Genomic DNA, 21,716 nt, shown 5'->3' with positions numbered 1-21,716 from the left:
AGTTCCAAAATTGTACTTCTGTTTTCTTAATATATCTAAGTCACTCCCCTTTTTCCTCCTTTCTGTAGCTTCGTCATTTTTCTTTGGTGGCAAAGCCTTCAGAAACAGTAAAGCCAAAGATCTTGAAAGAATGGAAGTGTTTGTTTTCTATTTCAGCTGCATTCAGCTGACATTTATTGGGTAATTAAGACACGAAAGGCAGTGATGAACAAAACGTAGCCTCTGTCTTCAGGGAGCTTACCATCTGATGGAGGACACAGGCGGTACACCAGGACCTAGGACACAATGCAGATTGCTAAAATAGAGATCCAGCATGCTTTGAGAAGCCAGAGGAAGCTTTTAAAAAGCCTCCTCATCCTTTCATATATTAGCCTTCTCCATTGTGTGCCCCTTGAACGCAGGTGACTTTTGCCATAGCTTGCAGTCTAGACTCTGTGGCCTAGACTCTGTGTATGACATCTACTAGGTGCTAAGTAAACGTTTCTTGAATGAATGAGTGAGTGACTGCAAGCACATAAATTGTTTGCCCCTATCCAGATGGAAGAGAAGAGAGCAATGTGGTGGTGCCTCAGGCTGGTTTGAGCTGGTTCATGAGGGTTTCCCTTGGGTGTTGCCTTTGGACCTAAGTATCCTTCGCCCTCTTTGTAAACCCCGCTTTTGACAGAGTGCCTATGGCACTCCTACTGATGGGAGCCTCGCTCACTTCACAGATGGGTAATCACCTTGGTATGGACTGGGGAACCACCTGCCCTTTGGTGGAGAGTGTGCAATGCTTCTTTTCCCTTGTCGTTGGTGCTTGCTTCTCTCTTCTGTATGAGGAAGTAGGGCCTGCAAATCCCATCGTGTCATCGTAGTGTGCTGAACTGTAACTCAGCTCGGTGTTTTCCCCCGAGGTTAAATAAAGTAAATCCTGGAGACATGCAGATTTTGGTCAGTGCCTACTTATGGAGAGATTCTGCAAAAATGGGAAGGGAGAATCATCAGCCCTATCAGCCAGCCAAGCCCCTCCGAGCAGCTCTCCTGCTAGCTTGCCTGGTATTTGCTGAAAGTGCTGGATCACTAGGGAGCCGGGAGCAGCAGGGCCGCGATCTCCGGATGTGCATCCAGCTGGCGCTTCATTGATCTCGGGTCTTCTTCATGGGGCAGGTGGGCAGGTGGGTGATGCCCCTGTTAAAAGGCTGGAATGCCTCAGATTAGATCTTGCTGTGGCCCCAGTGCAGTAAATATCTCTTCTGTTTCCCTGAAACTGTAGTAAGTAGTTATTTTGGCCGAGATAGTCGTGGAGCTTGGAAAAGATGATCTGGGTGCTGGGGCGTTGCACTGCTCGGCGTCTTCCCTCTTCCCACCGCTGCCTTACTTTCAGTTTTCCACGTGTCTTAGTGAGCTGGAGAGGACTCCGGCAATCCAATCTGTTAGGCTTTGGAAAGGAAGGAAGCAGAGCAAATATTATAGTGTGACAGTCTATGGCAAGAGCAGAATCCCAGCCCTGCCTGATAAAAGCCCATCATTGAGCCAGGGAATTGGCCAGGGCAGGGAGACAGGGCTGCTGGGGGGCGGGAGGGATGGGGTCCCTTGCTCCCCGTTCTGCACAGGCCTGTGGTTGCTGCAGTGGGACAGTCATTGGAAGGCCCCGTTGACCTTTACTCCGAACCTTGGGCTGCCTTTCTGCCCTGCCAGCTGAGATAAAGAGGGAGGTCCCCTTCTCCCTGAGAAACGCTGTGGTTAAAGTGCAAAGGCAAGGGCTCGCCCTCCCATCAGCTAGGACTCCCTTTTGGCCATCCATGTGCAGAGCGGATCTCTGCTGCTGTGATTCTCCCACGGGCCGTGCAGGAGGTGGCTCCAGAGGCCCTTCCTTGGCATCTGATCGCAGGCCTGGTTCTGTTAACTTTCAGGGTGGCCTGGCCGAGATGGAGTCGGTGGATCTCTCAGACTGTTTTTTTTTAACCTTTTGGAGAATTTTCGAGATGAGAAATACGATGGTTCTTGGAGTAGACAGAAGAGTAAGGGCAGCTTATGCCTTTCTTTGTGAGGGATTCCAGCGTCACTGCTTTCCCAGTGGGATTTACTTATTGACATTTGAGGGGTGGAGACGGCCTGCAGCTGCCTGCCGTGTTTTACGTAGTGGTGGGAGCCACGTACTACTTGTGAGGCACGACACACGCACACATCTTAACTACAACAGTTACCCAGTGCTTAGTCTTTGCCAGACCTCCTCTTAAGCACTTTTCACATATTATTTCGTTTAATCCACACAGCAGCCTTTGAAGTAGGTACAGCGATTCTCTCCATTTTGCAAATGAGGAAATAGGCCCTGAAGCGTTTAGTAGAGTCTGTCTGACTCTAAAACCCATGCCCTTTCACTTCACTCCAGCACATCGGTGGGTAGCTGAAATCAGCACGCCCTCTTCAATGGTCACGTTCTTGCAAGAGTTTCGTCAGATGCTCTCAGACCGATCCTTGTCACCTGCACGTGCTCCGTGCCACACCTGGCCCCTCCTCCTTCCCTACATCCAGAGACGGGAGCACGGTGCCTTTAGACGGGCAGGCTTAGGCCGTTTAGACTTTCCCTCAGCACTTTGCAAAAGGCTAGTACATAGGAGAAATAAGGATGCTTTCTTTTCATTCTCCTACTGCCCAGGTGTTAGTGGGTGAGAAGGTCAAGTTTTAAATGAAGATCAAGCTCCTGGGCTGCTACCATAAAGAGGCCCTACAGTGAAACTGAATCGCAGAGCCTAGTAACTGGATTCTGAAAGTGGGAGATCTCCCCTGGGGCTGCTCCCTGGGCTGGTGAACTCTGGGGTGGGCGGGGGGAGGGAAGGTGGTCTCAGGAGCCTTGAGTCAAGGGCAGGCCTTTGTTTCCTACCAGCTCTAACAACCACATTTTCTCTGAACGTAGATTAAGCTGCTGTTCAGAGAGGTCATGAGTGTTTAAAACGTTTTGCTGTTTTTGGCATCTTTGTTGGAGTGGTATCAGTAGTCAGTCGTTCCTGCCTTTTCCCCAGTATTTTTTTCCCTTAAAAAACTCCTCGAGTGTCTCTTGCCCTCCATTCAGAGTTCTCGGGTCCAGGGGACGTTGGGCACCTTCTCTTGCCCTCCCCATTTCTGTGGATGTCTGCATTCCTCAGCCTGTTCTTCCGCTGGGAATGCGTTCTCAGTACATTCCCTTCTCGCTCACATCATTCTCCGGCCTCAGACTATTTGGAATGTGCTTTATGACAGCTTCAGAATGCAATGATATTATAACAGTAGGAAATAGATGTTCCCACATTTTGGAAGTTAGAGTCTTTGGCCCAGCCTCAGAGCTGTGTTCTGAAATAGCCATGCTTGCGTTTTGTTGTTGTGGTTCTTGTGTTTTCACTGGGCCCTGGGCGTCCGTGGGCCCTCCGCAGTGCGCCCTTATGTAGGCGGGAGATGGAAACATAGGCGAACTCTCTGTTCGCATGGCCCATACGTTTTCTAACCTCCACACCCCAGTTCCTGTCTGCTTATTACAGCCCTCTCTGAGACCTCTGATGTCATTTCCCGATTAACTTTCTCCTGTAGAAATGTAGCAATTTCCTGTTGGTATCCCTCTCACTTACCACTGATCTGCTTCCGCCCTCGGGGATGACAAGATAGCAGATGTGTTCACTGCATCCCTGCCCGCCCCACTATGTTTAGAAACACCTTCCTGACTTTTCTCTGGAGCAAAATCCCTGAAATTCCCTTTCCTACCAACGCCAAGTAACATGAAAGAAAAATATCCAAATTTAAAAATGGATTCATTTTTTTTGAGTTTTGAACTACCGGAGATTATAGTGGATTATTTCATCCTGGGGCCAATACCATGTAAGGCTTTATCTCTGTTACCACTTTCTTTCGTTTGCATTTACCTCAGAAGTATCAGGACGATCAGGCAGATGAATCTCCCTTATTTCACTCTATTTTTTCCTGTATCTTCAAGCCACATTAGAGATCTTAAAAATAAGACGTCCAGTACAGTAAGCCAGAGCTTTCATGACTTAATAGCTCTTTAGCTTTTCTTTAAAAAAAACCAAACCTATTTATCCATCTTTTCATTCATCTATCTAGACATTTAACTTAAAGATGTCAGTCCCATCTCCCAAGTTTCAAGAAGGAAAATTCCACTGGGGGGGAGGGTCTTTGTCAGGATCCCTGCTTCTGGGCTTGCTGTGTTGCAGGCTCTGTGACAACAGAGGGAAAGAGGCACTGACTTGGGTGTGAATCTTCAGTTAGTTGACCCCCAGGACAGGGGCTCCTCTTATGAAGACCAGAGAGCAAGCAACCAAACCCAGAGAGGAAAGAAAGAGCCTCTCTTAGGGGAGGCTGCAGTAGGAAGTAAGAAACCCAACTAGATTGGAGGGTGCCGAAGCCCTCTGGGTAGGTACCTAGCTTTTGGGCAGTTGTGATGGGTGGAACATGGCTTTATTAGATTTAAGACTTTGAAACACTAAGAAGTCCCAAGAGTGCTATAATTTAGGCAAGGTTTTGCTTGTTTATGGACTCTGGAGAATTGAGAAATTTATTCTCAGCTTCAAAACTTGTACCCTGGGGATGGGGGTGTGTGTGGAGTTAAATAGCTTTCCCTCCTGCTAAATAAAGTAACATACATTTCCTGTAGAAAATTTGGAAAACATGGAAAAAAATATAGATGTAGATAAAATTCGCCCGTGACCCATAGATAATAACTGCTAATATTTTAGTGCCTGGATGTCAGTCTTTTTCTATCCAAATATAGAAATATAAAAATAATACTGAGAGGACTGGGATCATATTCTAAATCATATTATTGTATCTTTAAAAAACTTTTGGGGAGTTTTTCCCTAATTCATTTAAAAGTACTTGAAAACATAGCTATTTAAAGATTGTGAAGCATTTCCTTATGTGAATGTCCTATCATTTATTTATTATTCCCTAATCATTTGGACATTCAGGGCATTTCCAACTTTGTGTCATTATAAATTCTGTTGCAGTTGCCATCGTTTTATTTTAATCTGTATTTGCATCTTTGTTTATTTACTTGGATGGAATTCTAGAAGTAGAATTTCTGGGTCAAAGGATATGAACATTTTTAGCTCTCTTGTTCCATACTGCCAAATTGCTTTCCAGAAAGCTTCATACTACTGTCCCGGGTGTATAAGAATCCTAAGAAGTGTCTTCAGGAGACAGCCTTCTTGCTTTTCTTCCCCGCTAAGGCCTCAGTCTCCCGTTGGGACATGTTTTATTTTCTTAGGGTCTTGGTCCCAAGTTGTCTCTCGTGTATTAATGAGCCTGATAAAGATGTCAGTTGTCTCAGTTCCTAGGGGAGAATTTTATTCTTGGCTTGAATCTCCTCCAGTGATGGAGGCTTAGGCACTGGAATGGGCAGTAGAGGAGATATTTGGGACAGGGATGTTGCCCTGTGCCCTCACCTCATTCGATGGTGGGCAGCCATTGATTCTTTTCTCACGAGCTTCATCTCGTCAGCGGGCAAGTGTTGGCCAGGAATCTCGGGTTAGTTGACATTTAACCCATTTTCTGCTGCTGATCAATGGGTAACTCCATGCAAAGTCCCTTTCTTTCTTAAAAGTTTCACTTTTGGGAGTTCCCTGGGGGTCCAGTGGTTAGGACTCTGTGCTTCCACTGCAGGGGGCCCGGGTTTGATCCCTCCCTGGTGGTGGAGCTAAGATCCTGCAAGCCTCGCGGCCAAAAAAAAAAAAGTTTCACTTTTACCATCAATTAAATATTTAACGTATTTTCATTTGCAGCACATGCTTAGCAACTTATGTACTAAGGAAATCTAAATGGTGTAAAACTTGCCTCTTTTCTATTTTACTTTTCATTAAGGTACATTATTTACTTATTTGAATTATTGAGACTATGTTTTGGTTTTGTTTGGGGGGTGTGTGTGTGTGTGTGTGTGTGAGAGAGAGAGAGAGAGAGAAAGAGAGAAAGGGAGGGAGGGAGGGAGGGAGAGGGAGAGAGAGGGAGAGAAATTGATTGTGTGCACACATAATTTTGATTTGCATTTAACAAAGTCTAGGAAGGAATGTGAAGCAGGAAACAAACATGAAAAAATGTTCTGCCTCACTGGGCGTCATTATATATTTAAACTAGCCACAGTTTAAAATAATGAGAACATTATGTATGTAAGATTATAGCAATGGTAACAATATGTTGCTGGCTGCAGTGTAAACAGATGAAATACTTTTAGAAAGCAATTTTGTAATAAGTCTCAAGAGTTATAAAAGTTCATAACCTATGATCTAGTCTTATTACTACTTGGAATTTATGCTGTATCCATGTGTAAAAGAAGAAACAAAGTATAAAAAGATGAATCTTAGCATTAGAAAAATTGGATATCATCTAACTGTCTAGTCATGGAGAAATGGTTTAAGTAAATTATAGTAAATCCAGTCCAGTGATGTTATGCAACCATTAAAAACACTGATTATAAAGACCGTGTAGCAACATGGAACATGTTTACGGTATAATTTAAAGTTTTAAGAAGGTTGATTATGTGGACAGAAGCATGAAAAAGCATGCAAAAGTGAAAACAGTTGGCTAGAGTGATTTTTTTTTTTAATGCCAGCATTGTTATATTGTGAATTTTGCACTAGAAACGGAAAACGCTGGGGAGATTGGCATGCTTTGGAAAGACAGGGTGCTGAGTGCGGTGGACCGAGGTCCCTTCCTGCGCACAGAGTCTGTGCTCTTTGTCGTGCATGTGTTGTGATGGCCTAGGAGCTCCTCGCTGGGTGGTCTCGTTAGGAATTAGAGCGAAGGTGGAGGGGCTGGCCTGAGAGAGTACCGTCCGGTGCTCTGACCCAGCCAGAACACTTTGCGTGCTGTCCCAGGAGATGGGCCGAGAGTCACCGTCCAGGTGAGGGACCCAGGATACGGTGGGGCTGGGGATATGCATGGGGCAAGTGCTGGGGGCGCATCACCCAGTGTCACCCTCCCCCCAGTATTTTTACACTGGGGAACTCGGTTAAAATGAAATTTAAGATAACAAGTGATTTTAAAGTTTATAAGACAGGCTAGAACCGTATAACCGAGGAGCGTCATGCAAGTTGGAAAGGACATTTCGAAGAGGTGATAGACAGTATGTGTATGTGCATCAGGGTGTCCTGCCCCTTATGGATCGGTTGCTGGCACTTCCTTTTCTCCCCTCCCTGCCTGGTTTTCGGGGCTGGGGGTGGGGGTGGCAGAGTTAATCGCATGTGAGAGGCCTCTCTGGGAGAAAGGGGAGGAGCCAGCGGAGACTTGGACGGTGCTGGGGGGCAGGTTGAAGAAGCAGGGAGAGGGGATTGGGGGCCGGGGGCGGCTGGCTCTCTGTACCAGCAGCTGCTGGGACAAGGGATGCACCCACAGGATGAGGATGCAGTGTCAGAGGGCCGGGCTCAGGACCTCAGGTTTGTGTGTCTGCGCCATCTTTGGGTTTGTCGCTTGTGCGTGGGTGGGCTTGTTCGTTCTAACCACACTTCCGTGTGATGCTTGGTTCTCCTGCCGCCCATCCTGCCCCCACCCACCTCCCACATGCTGATGAGCCCTGTGACTCAGCTGCTTCTCAGGACATCTGAGCAGCTTTTTTTTTCTGGGCTAGAACCACAGTCAGGAGATGTGTAACCAGATTTCTTCTTTTTATCATCTTTCCTTTTGGTCCCTGAGGGTCCTCTCCCACCATGCAAGTGGGAAGCCCCCTCTACAAGAGTAGACTGTTGGAGGATTGTGGGAAGAGTGGCTCCTCTGGCCTCTGACTTGAGAAAAAGGCCCCTTGGGCTGAAGAGGAGACATTGGAAAGGCAGCGTGAAGTCGGGTGCTGTGCTGACCGGCTGCACCCAGAGACGGTTGGCTTTGTTATCCACTGCAGTTTATACCCTTCCCCTTAGGGATGTCCCGGGGTGGCGACAGCGCTGAATCCCCCGGAACGTCTGTCTCTGTGGCTGGGCTGGCATCAGGGGAATTTGCTGAGTTTTCTTGGGGGTTGGGTGCACCCTCACTGCAGGGCCGACCCAGCCTTTCCGCCTGGGACTCCTGATTTCCCCTGATTCCCTGGGGAAAGCCGCATCCTTTCTCAGGGATCCGCTTCCTCCCCAACCAGTGCTGGGCCTCTCCCTCCCCATTTTTGACCCTACCCCTTGGCTTGAACCCATCTCTCTCTCTTTCCTGAACTCACATTGGCCAGTGGTGAGACAGGAGCTAGGATGGAGGCTTAGTTTGGGGAGGTACCGAGAAGCTGGGGATCTGGCCCCAGGGACCTCTGACCACGTGATGCACTGCGTGCAGGGGTGTCCCCACTGGCCCTCACCCTCGGGGTCTTCCTCTCCCACTGTGCTGCTACTTCGTTCTCCTCTGCCATCTTTTTAAACCTCCTCTTTCCACTTTTCCTCCTTTTCTCTCCTCCTCTTTTACTCCTTTCTAGCTGTGCTGTTTCATCTGTGTCCTGTTTCCCTGCCTGCTTTCCTTTTTTGTCCCCCATCATTGCCCAGCGAGTCGCCGTGGGATCCCCTGACCCGTCTCCCTCCTGACTGAGTCATCTGCCCCGTTGGGATTCTGCCTGACCTTACCTGGAATCAAGGGATTCACTGTTTCCTGGCATCCTGGTGTGTGAGCAGGGTATTTTTTTCTTGGGGCAGCGTCTCAGCACCGCAAGGCCCCTTGCGGGGGCAGGAGAGAGCAGACCACGCCACCATCCACATCCTTAGAATTCGCCCCGTCTTGTGGAAATGTGCGTCTCTGCATGTGGGACTTTCCTCCTGGCCAGGAAGCCTGCGGGCGTGGCATCTTGGTAGCTCACGGGCTGACCTAGGGTCATGGTGCAGGGCACGGCCCGAAGCCAGCCGTCTCTCAGTCGTGCTTAGTCATAGGCTCAGGGCCATGGCGGGCTTGGGTCACAGTGAATTTTTGCTTTGTTGGAGCCAAGCAGGACCAGGGGTGGGTGGGGTGGGTGGCGTCTGTCCTTGAAGGTCTGACTGTCACGTGGGGTTTTCTAACCCTTGGGCACCGTGTCCCACTTCTGCAGTGCATTGTGCGTCCAGGTGGGGTGTAGCTGCCTGTTGGAGGGTGGTTTTCCTCTTGGGGAGGAGAACAGAGCTCCTGCCTTTTCCTTTGGCTCTTCAGACAGACAGAAGGGAGCCAGGAGAGGGGAGGCCCGTCTGAGGGTGTGGATTGTCTCAAATCGCTGGACCCTCTTCTGCAATCAGGAAAGTGTTCAGGGTTGGGCTTTCTTCTGCTCCCTCATTCCTTCGATTACAAGTGGCTTCTGGGAAACGGCAAAGTGAAGGAAGTGATCCTGGGGCTGAGGGGTGTGGCCCTGCCCCAGGCCCCAGGAACCCCTCGGATTTGATTCCTTGGTACCTTCATGGAGCTGCAGGGGCAGCTCTTCACACCTGAGTTCTCGGCAGAGTTTATCCAGGTGTTTGCACTGGAGCTTAAATCCTCTCTGCAATAGTTTCTTTACGTATAAAATTGGGTTATAACCTACTTTACAAGGCTTTTCTGAAGAGTGATAATAATACCTAGTGTTTATGAATGCTTTATGTCTGTCACGTACTTAATTCTCAACAAAATCTGGTGTAGGTCCTATTATTATCCCCATTTTACAGATGCAGAAACTGAGGCATGGAAAGGTTAAACAGTTTGTGGTCACACAAACATCAGTAAGTGGCCAGAACTGGGATTTGAACCCAGGCCCCTGACCCAGAGTCTAGACTCACATCTTCCATGCATGTAAAGTTGCCTAGCACTCTGCTTGGCACGTAGTGGAGCCTCAGGAAAGTTAGTTGAATTAATGGATTTTGGTGACTGTTCATGGAACAGAGTTGACAGAAGTTTCCAGGGTCTGGTTGGGCTGGGGCATCTGGGGCCCTGGGGAAGGACACCAGTGGGAGAGGGTGCCAGCCTCCCTTCTGGCAGAGGGGAGTCAGGCCGGAGTGAGGCACCCGCTTTACTCTCCTTCTCATGGCCCCTCCCTCCCTCCTGCCACACAGGGTAATGTGAGCAGAGCCCAGGAATGCCTTATGTGGATCGGCAGAACCGAATCTGTGGGTTCCTGGACATCGAGGAGAATGAGAACAGCGGCAAGTTTCTGCGGAGGTACTTTATTCTGGACACGCAGGCCAACTGCCTTCTGTGGTACATGGACAACCCCCAGGTAAGAGATGGTATGGGAAGAGGCAGGGCGGCCGGCCGCCCATCATTGCTGGGGGGATGCACACAGGGTTAGCCTCAAGGGCTCCCTCTCTCATGGGCAGCACAACCTGCTGGTCAGGAGGGAGGGAAAAACCCCACAAAGGCACACACGCACGCGCGCGCACACACACACACCCACACACACGCATACACACATGCACAGGAAACCATCCCAGGTCTTAGCTGGAGGAGGAGGAAGCTCATCTCTCTCCTGCCCCGGGGGATCTGGTGTCTTTTCTCAGGCCTAGGAATTTAACACTTGCAAAAGTCCGGCAGAGGCTGGCTGGGCTGGATGCAGGCTCTGAGGCATGGCTTGCTTCCTCTTACCTCTGTCAGGAGTGCAGCCTCGTGACCACTCCTGCTCTTCCAGTCTGGGGCTCCTACCCAGCAGAGAATTGACCTGGTTCCCTGAACTGGACAAAGGTTGGACCTGTTTGGTCTCCTGCTCAGGCAGTCATAGGATCCTGGGTGGGAGGTGACTTTGGGGCCACCCAGTTTGTGACAGACGAGAAACTGAGGCTCACATTGGAGTTGACTTTGGCAAGGACGCAGCAGAACGGGGTGACTCACTTAGCGTTTTGGGGCATCAGGCACGAAGACGGCCCCCGAGGCTTTATTGCTGTGCCCGGGAATCCCTTGAGTCATCACCAGTCTGGGAAAAAGTTGCTCTGCTCCTGATTTGGGATCTCAGGTCTTCTTTTCTGGTGCTGTGAGTGTGGTTCGCTCTTCCTTTCCTGCTTCCCTGGAGCAGTCTGGTGGGTCCCACACCCCTTCCCGCCCCAAGGCCTGGCATGGCCTCTGGACCCAGCAGGGTCGTGGGTCACGGCCCTGTTGGGGCGGGAAGGGGTGTGTGGGCTGAGAGCTGGCTCTCGTTCAGAGACTTGGGCAGAGGAGAGTCTGAGTGTTAGGGGAGGGGTTTTGCTTTAAGAGGTGAAGTGGAAAAAATCCGGGTACTCACCCTCTAGAGGCCTTTGGCATTTGTCCTCTGGATTTGATGGCTGAGAGAAAATGCTATAAATACAGACAACGTACTCAGGTCACTGCCACTAATCGCCTTCTCTGGGAAAGACTTGACCCTAAATAGAAGCCCCACGTTTCACCCCACATCCCTGGTAAACCCTTCTGTGGGCGACTTTCATTTAATGTGCTGAGCGTGCAGAGTGAAACCTACACGCAGACACTCCCATCCTTGACGTACCTGGAATGCTCGCCTCTTACGATGTTTTGGTCTTGGGTTTGCCTTTGGGCTCTGCTGCATCATTTTCCCTCCATTGCTCTGCACGGCTGCCCACAGCTGGGTCAACACATCTACTATGAAAGGAAGTAGCATTTAAGGTGCTGCCTTCCCACCGTTGGAGGGATTGGAATCAAGTCTTTGTTGCCAGTACACTTGGCTTCTGATGGGCCAGGGCTGAGCCCCAGGCTGGGGTCTCTGGGTCTAATCTTTTCCCTTTTCTCCCTTTGTGTACCTTCTCCTGCTCACCTGCCTTATTAGCTCAGGTGTTTCGAATGGATTTTTGTCCTGATTTACCTGCTTAGTGCCATGCTTCCTGCCAGGACTGTTGCTAACTGAAATTCACATGCTTGGGGAATCCTGCCCAGCTGTTGCCAGCTCCCTCCCCTGAGAGTGGACCCTCCTTCACGCCCTGGGCTACAGGCCGAGAGTCTTGCTGTTGGTGACGGATCACCCAGGACCACATTGCCACCATCTCGGATCTCAACTGTTGCCAGTGCTAGGGATTTCCCTTGCTGTGTCCTGCCCTCTGACTTGGCTGTCCCTTGGTTCCAGAACCTGCACTTCCCTCGGACACTGTGCCTCGGGCCGCCTTGCTGGGATCCCTGGGGTCAGCCTCTGCGGCAGGTCGCACCCTGCCCAGGGCAGCCTCCTGCACCTCTCTGCCCCCTGAGCTGTCAGGATGCTCTTTGTTCTAGAGCCTTCTTTGAGTTTGAGTTACAAATAGAACTTGTGGTCCCTGCTCGAGATTCTTTACATTTTCCCTGGAAGCAGAGGTTTTAGCTGGCTTGGCAGATGCCTAAAAAAGGAGAGTCTTGCTGTGACATAGCAATAGTTCAGAACATTTTACTTCGTCTTCTTCAGTGGTTAGCTTAGCTCTTTGTTGTGTTAACGCCAAACAGCCGTTCCAACTAAAGGGTAGATCTTTTTTGTAAGCTGTAAAATCGTATCAGTGAGCATTTATTACTATGTGCCACGCACTGTTCTAAAGACTGCATTGTTTTTTTTTTTTTTGAGTATATAAATGATTTTACTGCATAACAGTTAGTAGGCATTTTGGATACAATTACTCTAACTTGGGACTTCCCTGGTGGCGCAGTGGTTAAGAACCAGCCTGCCAATGCAGGGGACACGGGTTCGATCCCTGGTCCGGGAAGATCCCCCATGCCACGCAGCAACTAAGCCCGTGCGCCACAACTACTGAGCCTGCGCTCTAGAGCCCACGAGCCACAACTACTGAAGCCCGCGCGCCTAGAACCCGTGCTCCGAAACAAGAGAAGCCACCGCAGTGAGAAGCCCGCGCGCTGCAACGAAGAGTAGCCCCCATTCACCACAACCAGAGAAAGCCCACGTGCAGCAACGAAGACCCAATGCAGCCAAAATTAAATAAATAAATAAATTTATTTAAAAAAACCAATTAATCTAACTTTAAGACTTTTTCACTTTTTCTAAATAAAACATTTAGAAAAATGTTTTTATTATCCCACTCTCTTATATTTTTTATTTATTTATTTAATTTTTATTGGAATATAGTTGATTTACAATGTTGTGTTAGTTTCAGGTGTATAGCAAAGTGAATCAGTTATACATACGCATATATCCACTCTTGTTTTAGGTTCTTATCCCATATAGGCTCATTGGGTTTTCATTTCATTCCGACAGGTCTAGTTGGTAGGCATCATTATCCTCATTCTAAAGGTGAGGTGGGTGAGGCAGAGAGGGAAAGAAATTTGCCCATGGTTTTGTCATAAAAAAGTGACTGAGCCGGTATTCTAACCCTGGCCATCTGAATCCAGCTCGCCTGCTATTATTACTGAGAATGAGACAGTCATCCTAATGCTGCTTGGGAGGAAGGAGAGCTCTCAAAGGTGAGTCTGTGATTAAGAAAGAGAAGCGGGGGGACTCGCAGGGCTGGGACGTCCTAGAGGGCAGGTGCTCATCTGGCTTTTGATCCAACTGTCCAGCATTTGATAAATGTGAGCTCATTGAATGAATGAATGAGGCTATCAGAAGGGATGCCTGTGTGAAATGCAAAGTGTCCAGCACTGCTCTACCTGGGACTGGGGATGGAGTCTACACCCAATGCAATCTCTGCAAAGTGGGGCGAAGCAGGGAGCCAGGAGTCAGGAGGAGATGGATGGGAGGTGACCCAGAAAAGCAAACTGCGGGGGGAGGGGGGTTGGCCTTTCCCTGTGGAGAAGGACATTGGGGACTGTGTGTAGTTACTGAACATCTTAAGTGTATAAGGAAAAGGAGACACCTGATGTAATAGTTTAGGTATTTAATAGGCATTAATAAGCAGGATTTTTTCTGAACTCAGGTCTTTGGTCTTTGCCTGTTTAAACCACTTGGAAGTCGGTGTTTGGGAGCCTGCTTTTACTACCACTGCTACTAGTATTACTAACTGCAGGTTATACTTACTGAGTGGTTGCCATATACCAGCCGTTGTGCGGAATGCTTGGCATGTGTTATCTCATTAGGTCCTCCCAGTAATCCTGGGGCCCGGGGGCTCTCTCACTTTCTCTGCAAGGTGCAGAGATGGTCCGCGGCTTTGTTCAAGGCCATGCAGGTGGTAAGTGCAGAGCGGGCACTGGAGCCAGGTCTGTCTGACTTCAGCGTCTGCACGCTTCATCTTTGTCCGCCTCTTTCCTCCAACGGATATGTGTGCTCCGTCCTGTGCAGGGTCCTGAAGACGGTGTGGAGGGGAATTCAGAGAGGTCTTTGCCACCAGGAAGCTTCAGGTTTAGTTGGGGAGATGAAAACAGCACACATAAAACTACAGTGCTAGTGGTTGCTGAGGGGGGAGGGGGGCAGGGGAGGGATGGAGTGGGAGGCTGGGGTGAGCAGATGTAAGCTTTTATGTAGAGAATGGATAAACAACAAGGTCCTACTGTGTAGCCCAGAGAACTGTATTCAGTATCCTGTGATAAACCACAATGGAAAAGAATATATTTAAAAAAAGAATGTGTGTATATATATATATATATATATATATATATATATATATATATATACGTATAACTGAATCACTTTGCTGTACAACAGAAATTAACACAACAGTGTAAATCAACTATACTTCAGTAAAAAAAAATTTACTGGTAAACAACAACAACAACAACAAAAAGCAAAAAAAAACCCTACAGTGCTAAAAATCCCAGTCCGTCTTTATTATTTTAAAATAAATTTTTAAATTTTATTTATTTATTTTTGGCTGCGTTGGGTCTTCGTTGCTGCACATGGGCTTTCTCTAGTTGCAGCAAGTGGGGGCTACTGTTCGTTGCAGAGCATGGGCTCTAGGCGCACGGGCTTCAGTAGTTGTGGCTCACAGGCTCTAGAGCGCAGGCTCAGTAGTTGTGACGCATGGGCTTAGTTGCTCCGCGGCATGTGGGATCTTCCCGGGCCAGGGAATCGAACCTGTGTCCCCTGCGTTGGCAGGCAGATTCTTAACCACTGCGCCACCAAGGAAGTCACCCAGTCCGTCTTTATAACAAGGTAGCTATCATTAAAGTGAACAGCCCAGATGCCAATAGTTTGGGTGAAGGAGAAGGGGTTGCAGTTTTCCCCTGTGGTCCAGGGAAGATGTAGGGCCTGGAGGTGGGGTCTCAGATGGAGCGGTCCCAGGCCTGGGAGACAAGAGATCAAGGATGAGGTCCTGGCTCTGCCACTGAGTTGCTTTGTACGTTAGGCATGTCATCGTAGGCACTTTGGGTGATCCTTAACCCGGCTTTTCGCCCTTCTGTTTCCCAAGGGGCTGAGACTAGAGCAAGACCTTTGAATTCAGCATCGTTATTTAACACATGTTTGCTAAATACGCCCCATGTGCCAGGCACCAGCCTAGATGCTGAGGCTGCAACAGTGCATAAGACAAAGAAGTCTGGGCCTTCATGGAGCTTGCACTGTAAGTGAGGATATAGAGGATTAGATAAAATTGTGGCAGGGAGAGCTGCAGGGCACCCCTTCAAGGAGGGGTGGCTTAGATCCAGGTCTGCAAGGATGAGCGAGGTTGGAGTCATTATTGCTACAAGCGGTTCACGTTTGTAGCGCATTTTACAGGTTTAAAGTGTTCTCACTTATAGTATCTCACTTGACTGTTAGGCGCCTTGTCCTAAGCACAGCCTAAGGGGACAGGAGGGCACCTGTGAGGAAAGCAGCATCACTATGGGACAGAGGCAGCGCCCAGGAGGGAAGGCGAGCTCGCCTGCTTGGAGCGTGTTCAGGCTCCAGTTCCCCAGAAGCAGACCCTGAGACCAGGGCTCACTGAGACAAGGATTTGTGGAAAGTTCTCTATTAAGGAGAGAACTGGGAAGCAGGACAGGGAAGGGGAGGGAGCCCGACGAGGGTCTGAGCTCAGGCCGAAGTTGGCAAATGCTTAGCCAGATGCCCCGGGGGACCTGCCGTGAGTCAGGCCCAAGAGTGGTCCCAAGGGAGCTGGCTTTGCACGCATACTGCACTGTGGACGGTCATGGCCCTGGCTCTACGCAGGGGGACGGAATGGATCCAGTAACCTGAGGACAGCCCTTGGAAGCAGAGCTGCAGCAAGACGGCAGATTTAGGAGGCCAGCGGCATGTCCGCTGGCGGGATGGTGGTGGGTGCGTGTCGGGGGTCAGCGTGGTGGACCAGGTACAGCCTTGAGTGCCTGATGGAATTTAGAATCCATGTGATAAAGTATGAAATCAAGGTTTTTTTAATCCAGGCAGTGGTGGCACCAAACAGATAGAGGATGAAACCCATTAGCTAAAAAGGACCCTATAAATGGAAAGTTTCAATACTGTTGACTATGGCCCCTGATTTGGTTCATGCATTTAAAAATCAATCCGCTGACAATATCAAGCACACAAATAATTCCTGAATAGAGACAAACATGGGCTGGATTTCCTGCCAAACGTCACAATGATATTATGGCACCAGCACATGTATTTAATTTAATGTTGGTCCCTATCATGACAGAAAAGGTGAAATTTCTTAATTAGCCTGCTCTACTTTATTACCGACCGAGTAACCAACTATGTTTTAGTTGCACGGGGATGCTTACGTTCAACTCTTGTGATGCCCACGTGGATAGGTAATTGCGAGACTAAATTATATAGTCCCGAACAAAGGATAAACAGAAGCATGAAAACAGTATTGCACTAGATAGTTGTCCTTGTCAGATTTACTCTGTAGATTGTATTTTCTCTCTTTTGCCAATAAATACTCAGATGCTCTTACTTTACAAAGGCCATGATGTGAATTATGAATCATCGTAATATCCAAAAAGATAGCATTTCTCCTTGTAACTCTGGGGCCCCGATAAAAGCCCTTTGCTTTTTGCTTTTTGTTTTTTTTAAAGCTGAAAGCCGTTCTTTCCACTGAAAGGGGCAAAGAGCTTCAGCTGTATTACAGAAAGATGGATATTTGGCTGCATTTTAGTAGAAAGAATACAGAAGAGTGGTAGAAAACGATGTTAACATATAACATGGAATGGACAATAGTTTTGCCTTAAAGGCTGGGTGAAAATTGCTATTTTTTTGAAAATTGCATTTTCTGTATCAGAAACCTCCTTGAGCAAAATTTGGCTGAAATCCAACAATGTTTAAAAGATTTTTGCATCATATGCTAAACCTGCCAAGAAAGTCAAAATGCCAAGAAGCAGGAAGATAACTTTCTTTAAAAAATGGCCAGTACATACACATGGTATAAAATTCTAAATGTGGGAAAGCTGATTTAGTGACACGTTTCTCCCTTCCACTCCTGGCCCCCAGTCACAGGTCCCCTAACTAGAGGCAGCCAGGGTTTCCAGGTTCTTGTGTGTCTGTCCAGAGATATTCTCAGCACATATAACCATCATGATAACTTTCAGATCTTTATCAGTTTTAGGGGCAAAATATTGTTAATTCATGGATTTTATGTAATTGGTATATTAACTATCCATGGAGACACATGATTTCAAGGGTTAAGTGGAATTTCTGGCCTGTTTTTGTCCATACTGGGTTAGAGTAGAATGCAGAATTCCTTTGGGGAAAAAAACTCCAAATAGAAGATTTCGAGCAACGGATCTTTTTTTTTTTTTTTTTCAGCAAAATGCAAATTCTGCTTAGGGTAAATTATTATTAAATTAATGGTTTTAGAATTAAAATGTTGTATGGACTTTCTGAGAGTTAATATAAAATACTGTAAGTGTAGTTTTGTTTTATGCGCTTTCTATAGTAATCTTACTCTTTAGGGCGATTCTCGTTTTTATAACAAGATGTACTTTGTTTAAATTAAAAAGAAGTAAAAATTAAGAAGCACTTTGGGACAATCATGTTAATAGCTAGCACTACTGGATATTAAAGTCCAAGCAGCTAAAGAGGTGGAAGCTATGAAATTTAGCAGAGGTTTTACTAATGCAGAACCATGGTGATGACTGTTTTAAGTTTTCTTAAAATTTGTCTTCGGTTATATTGTCGTTAAGTTTTGCTTTAGATTGTAACCTTCAGCATTTGTTTAGTGTATCTATTATATACATCTATTTTTATATAGTTATATATCTATTTATATACAAAAGAATGCCATTTTATTATTTTAAAAAATGTCTCTAAGGCAAAGCAGGCAATGGTGTGTTTGCGAGAAGGGCTGCATATCAGATTTTGCTTCAGAATCCATCTTGTTAGTTATATCAGCCAAGCACAGGACAACTTGATGAACACGTTAATTCGGAAACACCCCTTTTTTTGAGCCTCTGTTGTCTCTACCTCTGACATTGTTGCTGTGAAGATTAAATAAAGTAATGAATGGGAGAGTGCTTTGATAAACTCTAAAGCGCTACAGAGGTGCTATTTGTTAACGTTTGTTCTGGCAGTGACATCAGGATGGACGGGGAAGTGGGAGGGCCTGGAATTGGGGAAGACAGCGAGGAATTTGTCCTGGATTTTCCTGGGGTGTCAGCACGCTGGTGGTGCAGTGGGAACAGAGAGGGAGGGACAGATAGATCTAAAGGCCGATTGAAGGAAGACGGTGGCAGGCTTGGTGACTGACCGAAGGGCGAAGTTCAGCGGTCGAAGGCGTGGTAACCCGGTTGACTGTGGGAGAATGTGGAGCGGCTGATGGACGTGGGGAGGTTGGGGAGGGAATCATTTAGAGGGTGCAGGGGACGTGATGATTGAGTTTGAAGCAAATGTGTTGGAGGCTGAGTTGAGGAAAGGGGTGAGGAGTGGGCTTATTGAGTTTAAGGTCCTGACTGCCTGCTGTGTGTCTTGCTGTCTGCCAGGCACCCAGGAGACACATAGGAGAAGGTCAGAAGGCCCAGCATCTCTCCTTCCCCCTATTCACTCTCTGAATCCTGGTCTTCTGGAGTTGGCACCCAAGAGCCAGTTTGACTAGTTCTTGCCCTGCCCAGTTTGGGCAACTGTTTAGGGCGTCTTGGTGTAACCCTGCTGGTCCGGCTCTTGTATTTACCTTTCGGTGATAATCAACTCTTAGATAATGAGCAGGTCCTGGTAGATGTGAAGGACTGTCTCACAGGAGGTGGCCTGGTATTAAAGGCAAGTGCATGGTATTTGAGAATCAAGAAGGGCTGGGTTCAAATCCTCGCCTGACTACCCAGTACCCATGTGACCCGGAGCACTTGCTTCTCCTGCTCCATCCCGAGTTTCTTCACCTGTGAAATGGGTTGTTAGGATGAACTGACAGTGTGCAGCAGGCTTGGTTCAAAACAGACTCTAAACATTTGTCAGTTTCCGCCTTCCTTTCTCGGGCTGTGCTTTGCCAAAGCACCCGATTGACTCTGGGAGTTCGGACCTCTGTCTGTCTTCACTTGGCTCCTTGAGGAAGTCATTTCCCCAAGGTGAGGCTTAGAGGACTCGTGGTGAATGATGGGGCGGCCGCAGAACCTTCTGGCTCTGACATTCCATGAATTTAGGAATCTGTAGGTAGGTCTTCTGGTCATTTCTGTGTTCTTGTTACTCTCACTAGAAAATGGGGACATTTTTCTCTTTCAAGAAACAATGTTGCTTCTAGAAAAAAGGCTTCCCCTGGGAGGTGTGTCACATCTCTGTGGGCACCTCACTCAGCTCCTTCCTTGGTGATGGGAAAGAAGCAACCCCCTGCTTCCCACTCAAGGGAGTGGGAGGTCCCTTGAGGCCCTTGGTGGCAGGAGAACCCTTGAGCAGAAAGCAAGGGTTGGCCACGTCTTCCTAAAACCATCTGCCATTAAATAGGAACGTGCCCTGTGCCCTACGTTGTTCCAGAAAATTTAGAAGCCCCAGAAGTGGACAGGCTGCTCCTGACTCACAGACACCCAGCGTGGTGCTGGGATCTCCTTTCCCCCTCTCTGCCCACTGCCCTGGCGTCTTCCTCTTCCCTCTTGGTGATGGTGCAACGACAGGGTGACTGGCCTTTCTCACCCGCTGCTGGGTCTCCAGTGCAGAGTCAGCAGGCCCAGCCAGAGTCTGCAGCTGGGGGCCTGAGACCTGGCCATAAGGTGGAATCACCTTCGAGCTTTAAAAACATACTGGTGCCTGGGCCCTACCCTTTGTGTTAAAACCCTGGCATGAAGCACGGGCATTCTTTGTATGAAAATGTCCCCAGGTGATCCATACAGGCGGCCTCCCCACCAACCTCTGTCTCCGCTCCCCGCCTGCTGGCCCCTCCCTAACCCCTTCCTCAACTCCCTCCCCCAGGTCCTTGACTCCCTTCTACTGGGGACTCTTTCCTTTCACTCCCCCCCGCACCCAGTTCCTGCCCCAGGACAGGGGAACTGCAGACTCAAGTGACACCCAAGCTCGAGCTTGAACAGGTCTTCTCGAAGGCACAGTGTTTGCCAGTGGTAGAGAGAAGCTGTCCTGGTTGTCCAGTATCCTATGAGGGTAGCAGGCTCTTAAGGACTGGTTTGCGAACTTAACCACCATGCAAATTGTGTTTTCATTTAAAAATCGAGTTGTCTCCTGGGTAGAGGAATAAGATGCTACTCATGTCCTCAAAGTGCTTAAAATCTAGCAAGAAGAGACTTAAACTCACAGTAAGATACACTCCAATACAAAACTCAGGGCTGGGGACTTCCCTGGCGGTCCAGTGGTTAGGACTCCGCACTTCTACTGCAGGGGGGGGCACGGTTTTGATCCCTGGTCGGGGAACTAAGATCCCGCAAGCCGCACCGTGTGGCCAGAAACAACAACAAAAAGTCCAGGGCTAGATTTTGTCATGTAGACCAGTGTTCTCAAACGTGGGCCTATTTAGGGGATGCTTGAAAAATGAATGTGCACTTTCTGACCGTACTCCACTTGATTCTGATTCAGTGTTCTTTCGGGTGAGGCTTGAGCCTGGGCCTTTTAAAACAGGCTGCCCGGGACAGGCTGATGTGCACCAGAGTTGGAGGATGGCGTGCACGAATTCAGGCGGGGGCGGGAGGGCAGGGCAGGCTGCAGCGGTGGACAGCAAGGCTTTGTGAAGGCAGGGCCTCCCATCCTTTCCCCGGAGGAGATGGTGCTTGCATGGGCTCTGACACCTGGCCCTCCCCAGGTGCTGGCTCCTGGTGTCCTTGCCCTGACATCTGGCTGCAAAGCCCTCTGCTCAGGCAGCTGGCACATTCTTCCTGGCCCGGGAAGTGCCTGCCCCGGGCTGCCATCCTGGCAGCGAGCTGTTGTCATTCATCTCCAAGGTCCAGCAATCGGAGTGGACGCTGAGCCATCCGTCTGGATCGAGCCTCTGTGATCTTGGTGCTATTTTCTCCTGTCACTCACTTCCCCCTGGGTGGGGAGGAAGGTGGAGGGAAGCTGCATTTTCAGACATGCGTCAGATTTTCCTGGCTCCTCATGGTGGAGGGAGGTGCCTGTGAGCCTAGGAGCAGGCAGGCCGAGCGTGGGCCGTGGTGAGGGGCGTGGGGACACCCCCGTCCCAGGGTGGCTGGGCCGGGAGACTGATGTGGCCTTGTCTCTGAAGCGGGAGAGCTCAGGGGGGCAGGGGCTGAGGGTGGAGCTGCCCTCCCTCTGGAGGGTAGGGGGGATGAAGTCGTTGGAATGGGATCAGCTCGTATCTGGCAGGACGCACAGGTTAGTGTCTGAGTGGCTCCCCAAATCCCACTTCATCGCTTGTAATTCAGGCTAAGGCTCTGGAGGCCTTCAGGCTGCGGTCTGGGGTGAGGAGAGCAAGTTGAGCAAGAGTGGCCCTGAGACTTGGCATCTGCGTCTTGTAATTAGCGCTCTGGGTCGGGGATGGGAGCTGCCCTTTGCTGGACTTGTGCTGTTTATTCTTATGTAACTCTCACAACAAGCCTAGGAAACGGGGTGGGGTGGATGAGCCCCATTTTATAGGTAGAGAAACTTGCCTGAGGTCCTAGGGCGATAATGTCTC

The 21,716-nt window shown here is 48.7% G+C and overlaps 1 protein-coding gene across 4 annotated transcripts in view; it reads left to right on the top strand.

The window, feature by feature from the left end:
- The window catches only part of PLEKHA2 (pleckstrin homology domain containing A2), a 55,631-nt gene that overhangs the window by 1,186 nt on the left and 32,729 nt on the right, over positions 1-21,716 (top strand). For 2 of the 4 annotated variants that reach the window (XM_068531917.1, XM_068531919.1), the window contains exon 2: positions 9,972-10,135. In XM_068531917.1, coding sequence (XP_068388018.1) covers positions 9,995-10,135 — 141 coding nt within the window. In that variant the 5' untranslated portion in view covers positions 9,972-9,994. Of the gene's footprint in view, positions 1-7,322; positions 7,395-8,545; positions 8,586-9,971; positions 10,136-21,716 lie in introns of those variants that run through there. The other 2 variants (XM_068531920.1, XM_068531921.1) reach the window with 2 other exon arrangements.

Source organism: Eschrichtius robustus, chromosome 21 (assembly GCF_028021215.1).
Source record: "Eschrichtius robustus isolate mEscRob2 chromosome 21, mEscRob2.pri, whole genome shotgun sequence".
NCBI lineage: Eukaryota > Metazoa > Chordata > Mammalia > Artiodactyla > Eschrichtiidae > Eschrichtius > Eschrichtius robustus.
This window is presented reverse-complemented; position numbering and strand designations above follow the sequence as displayed.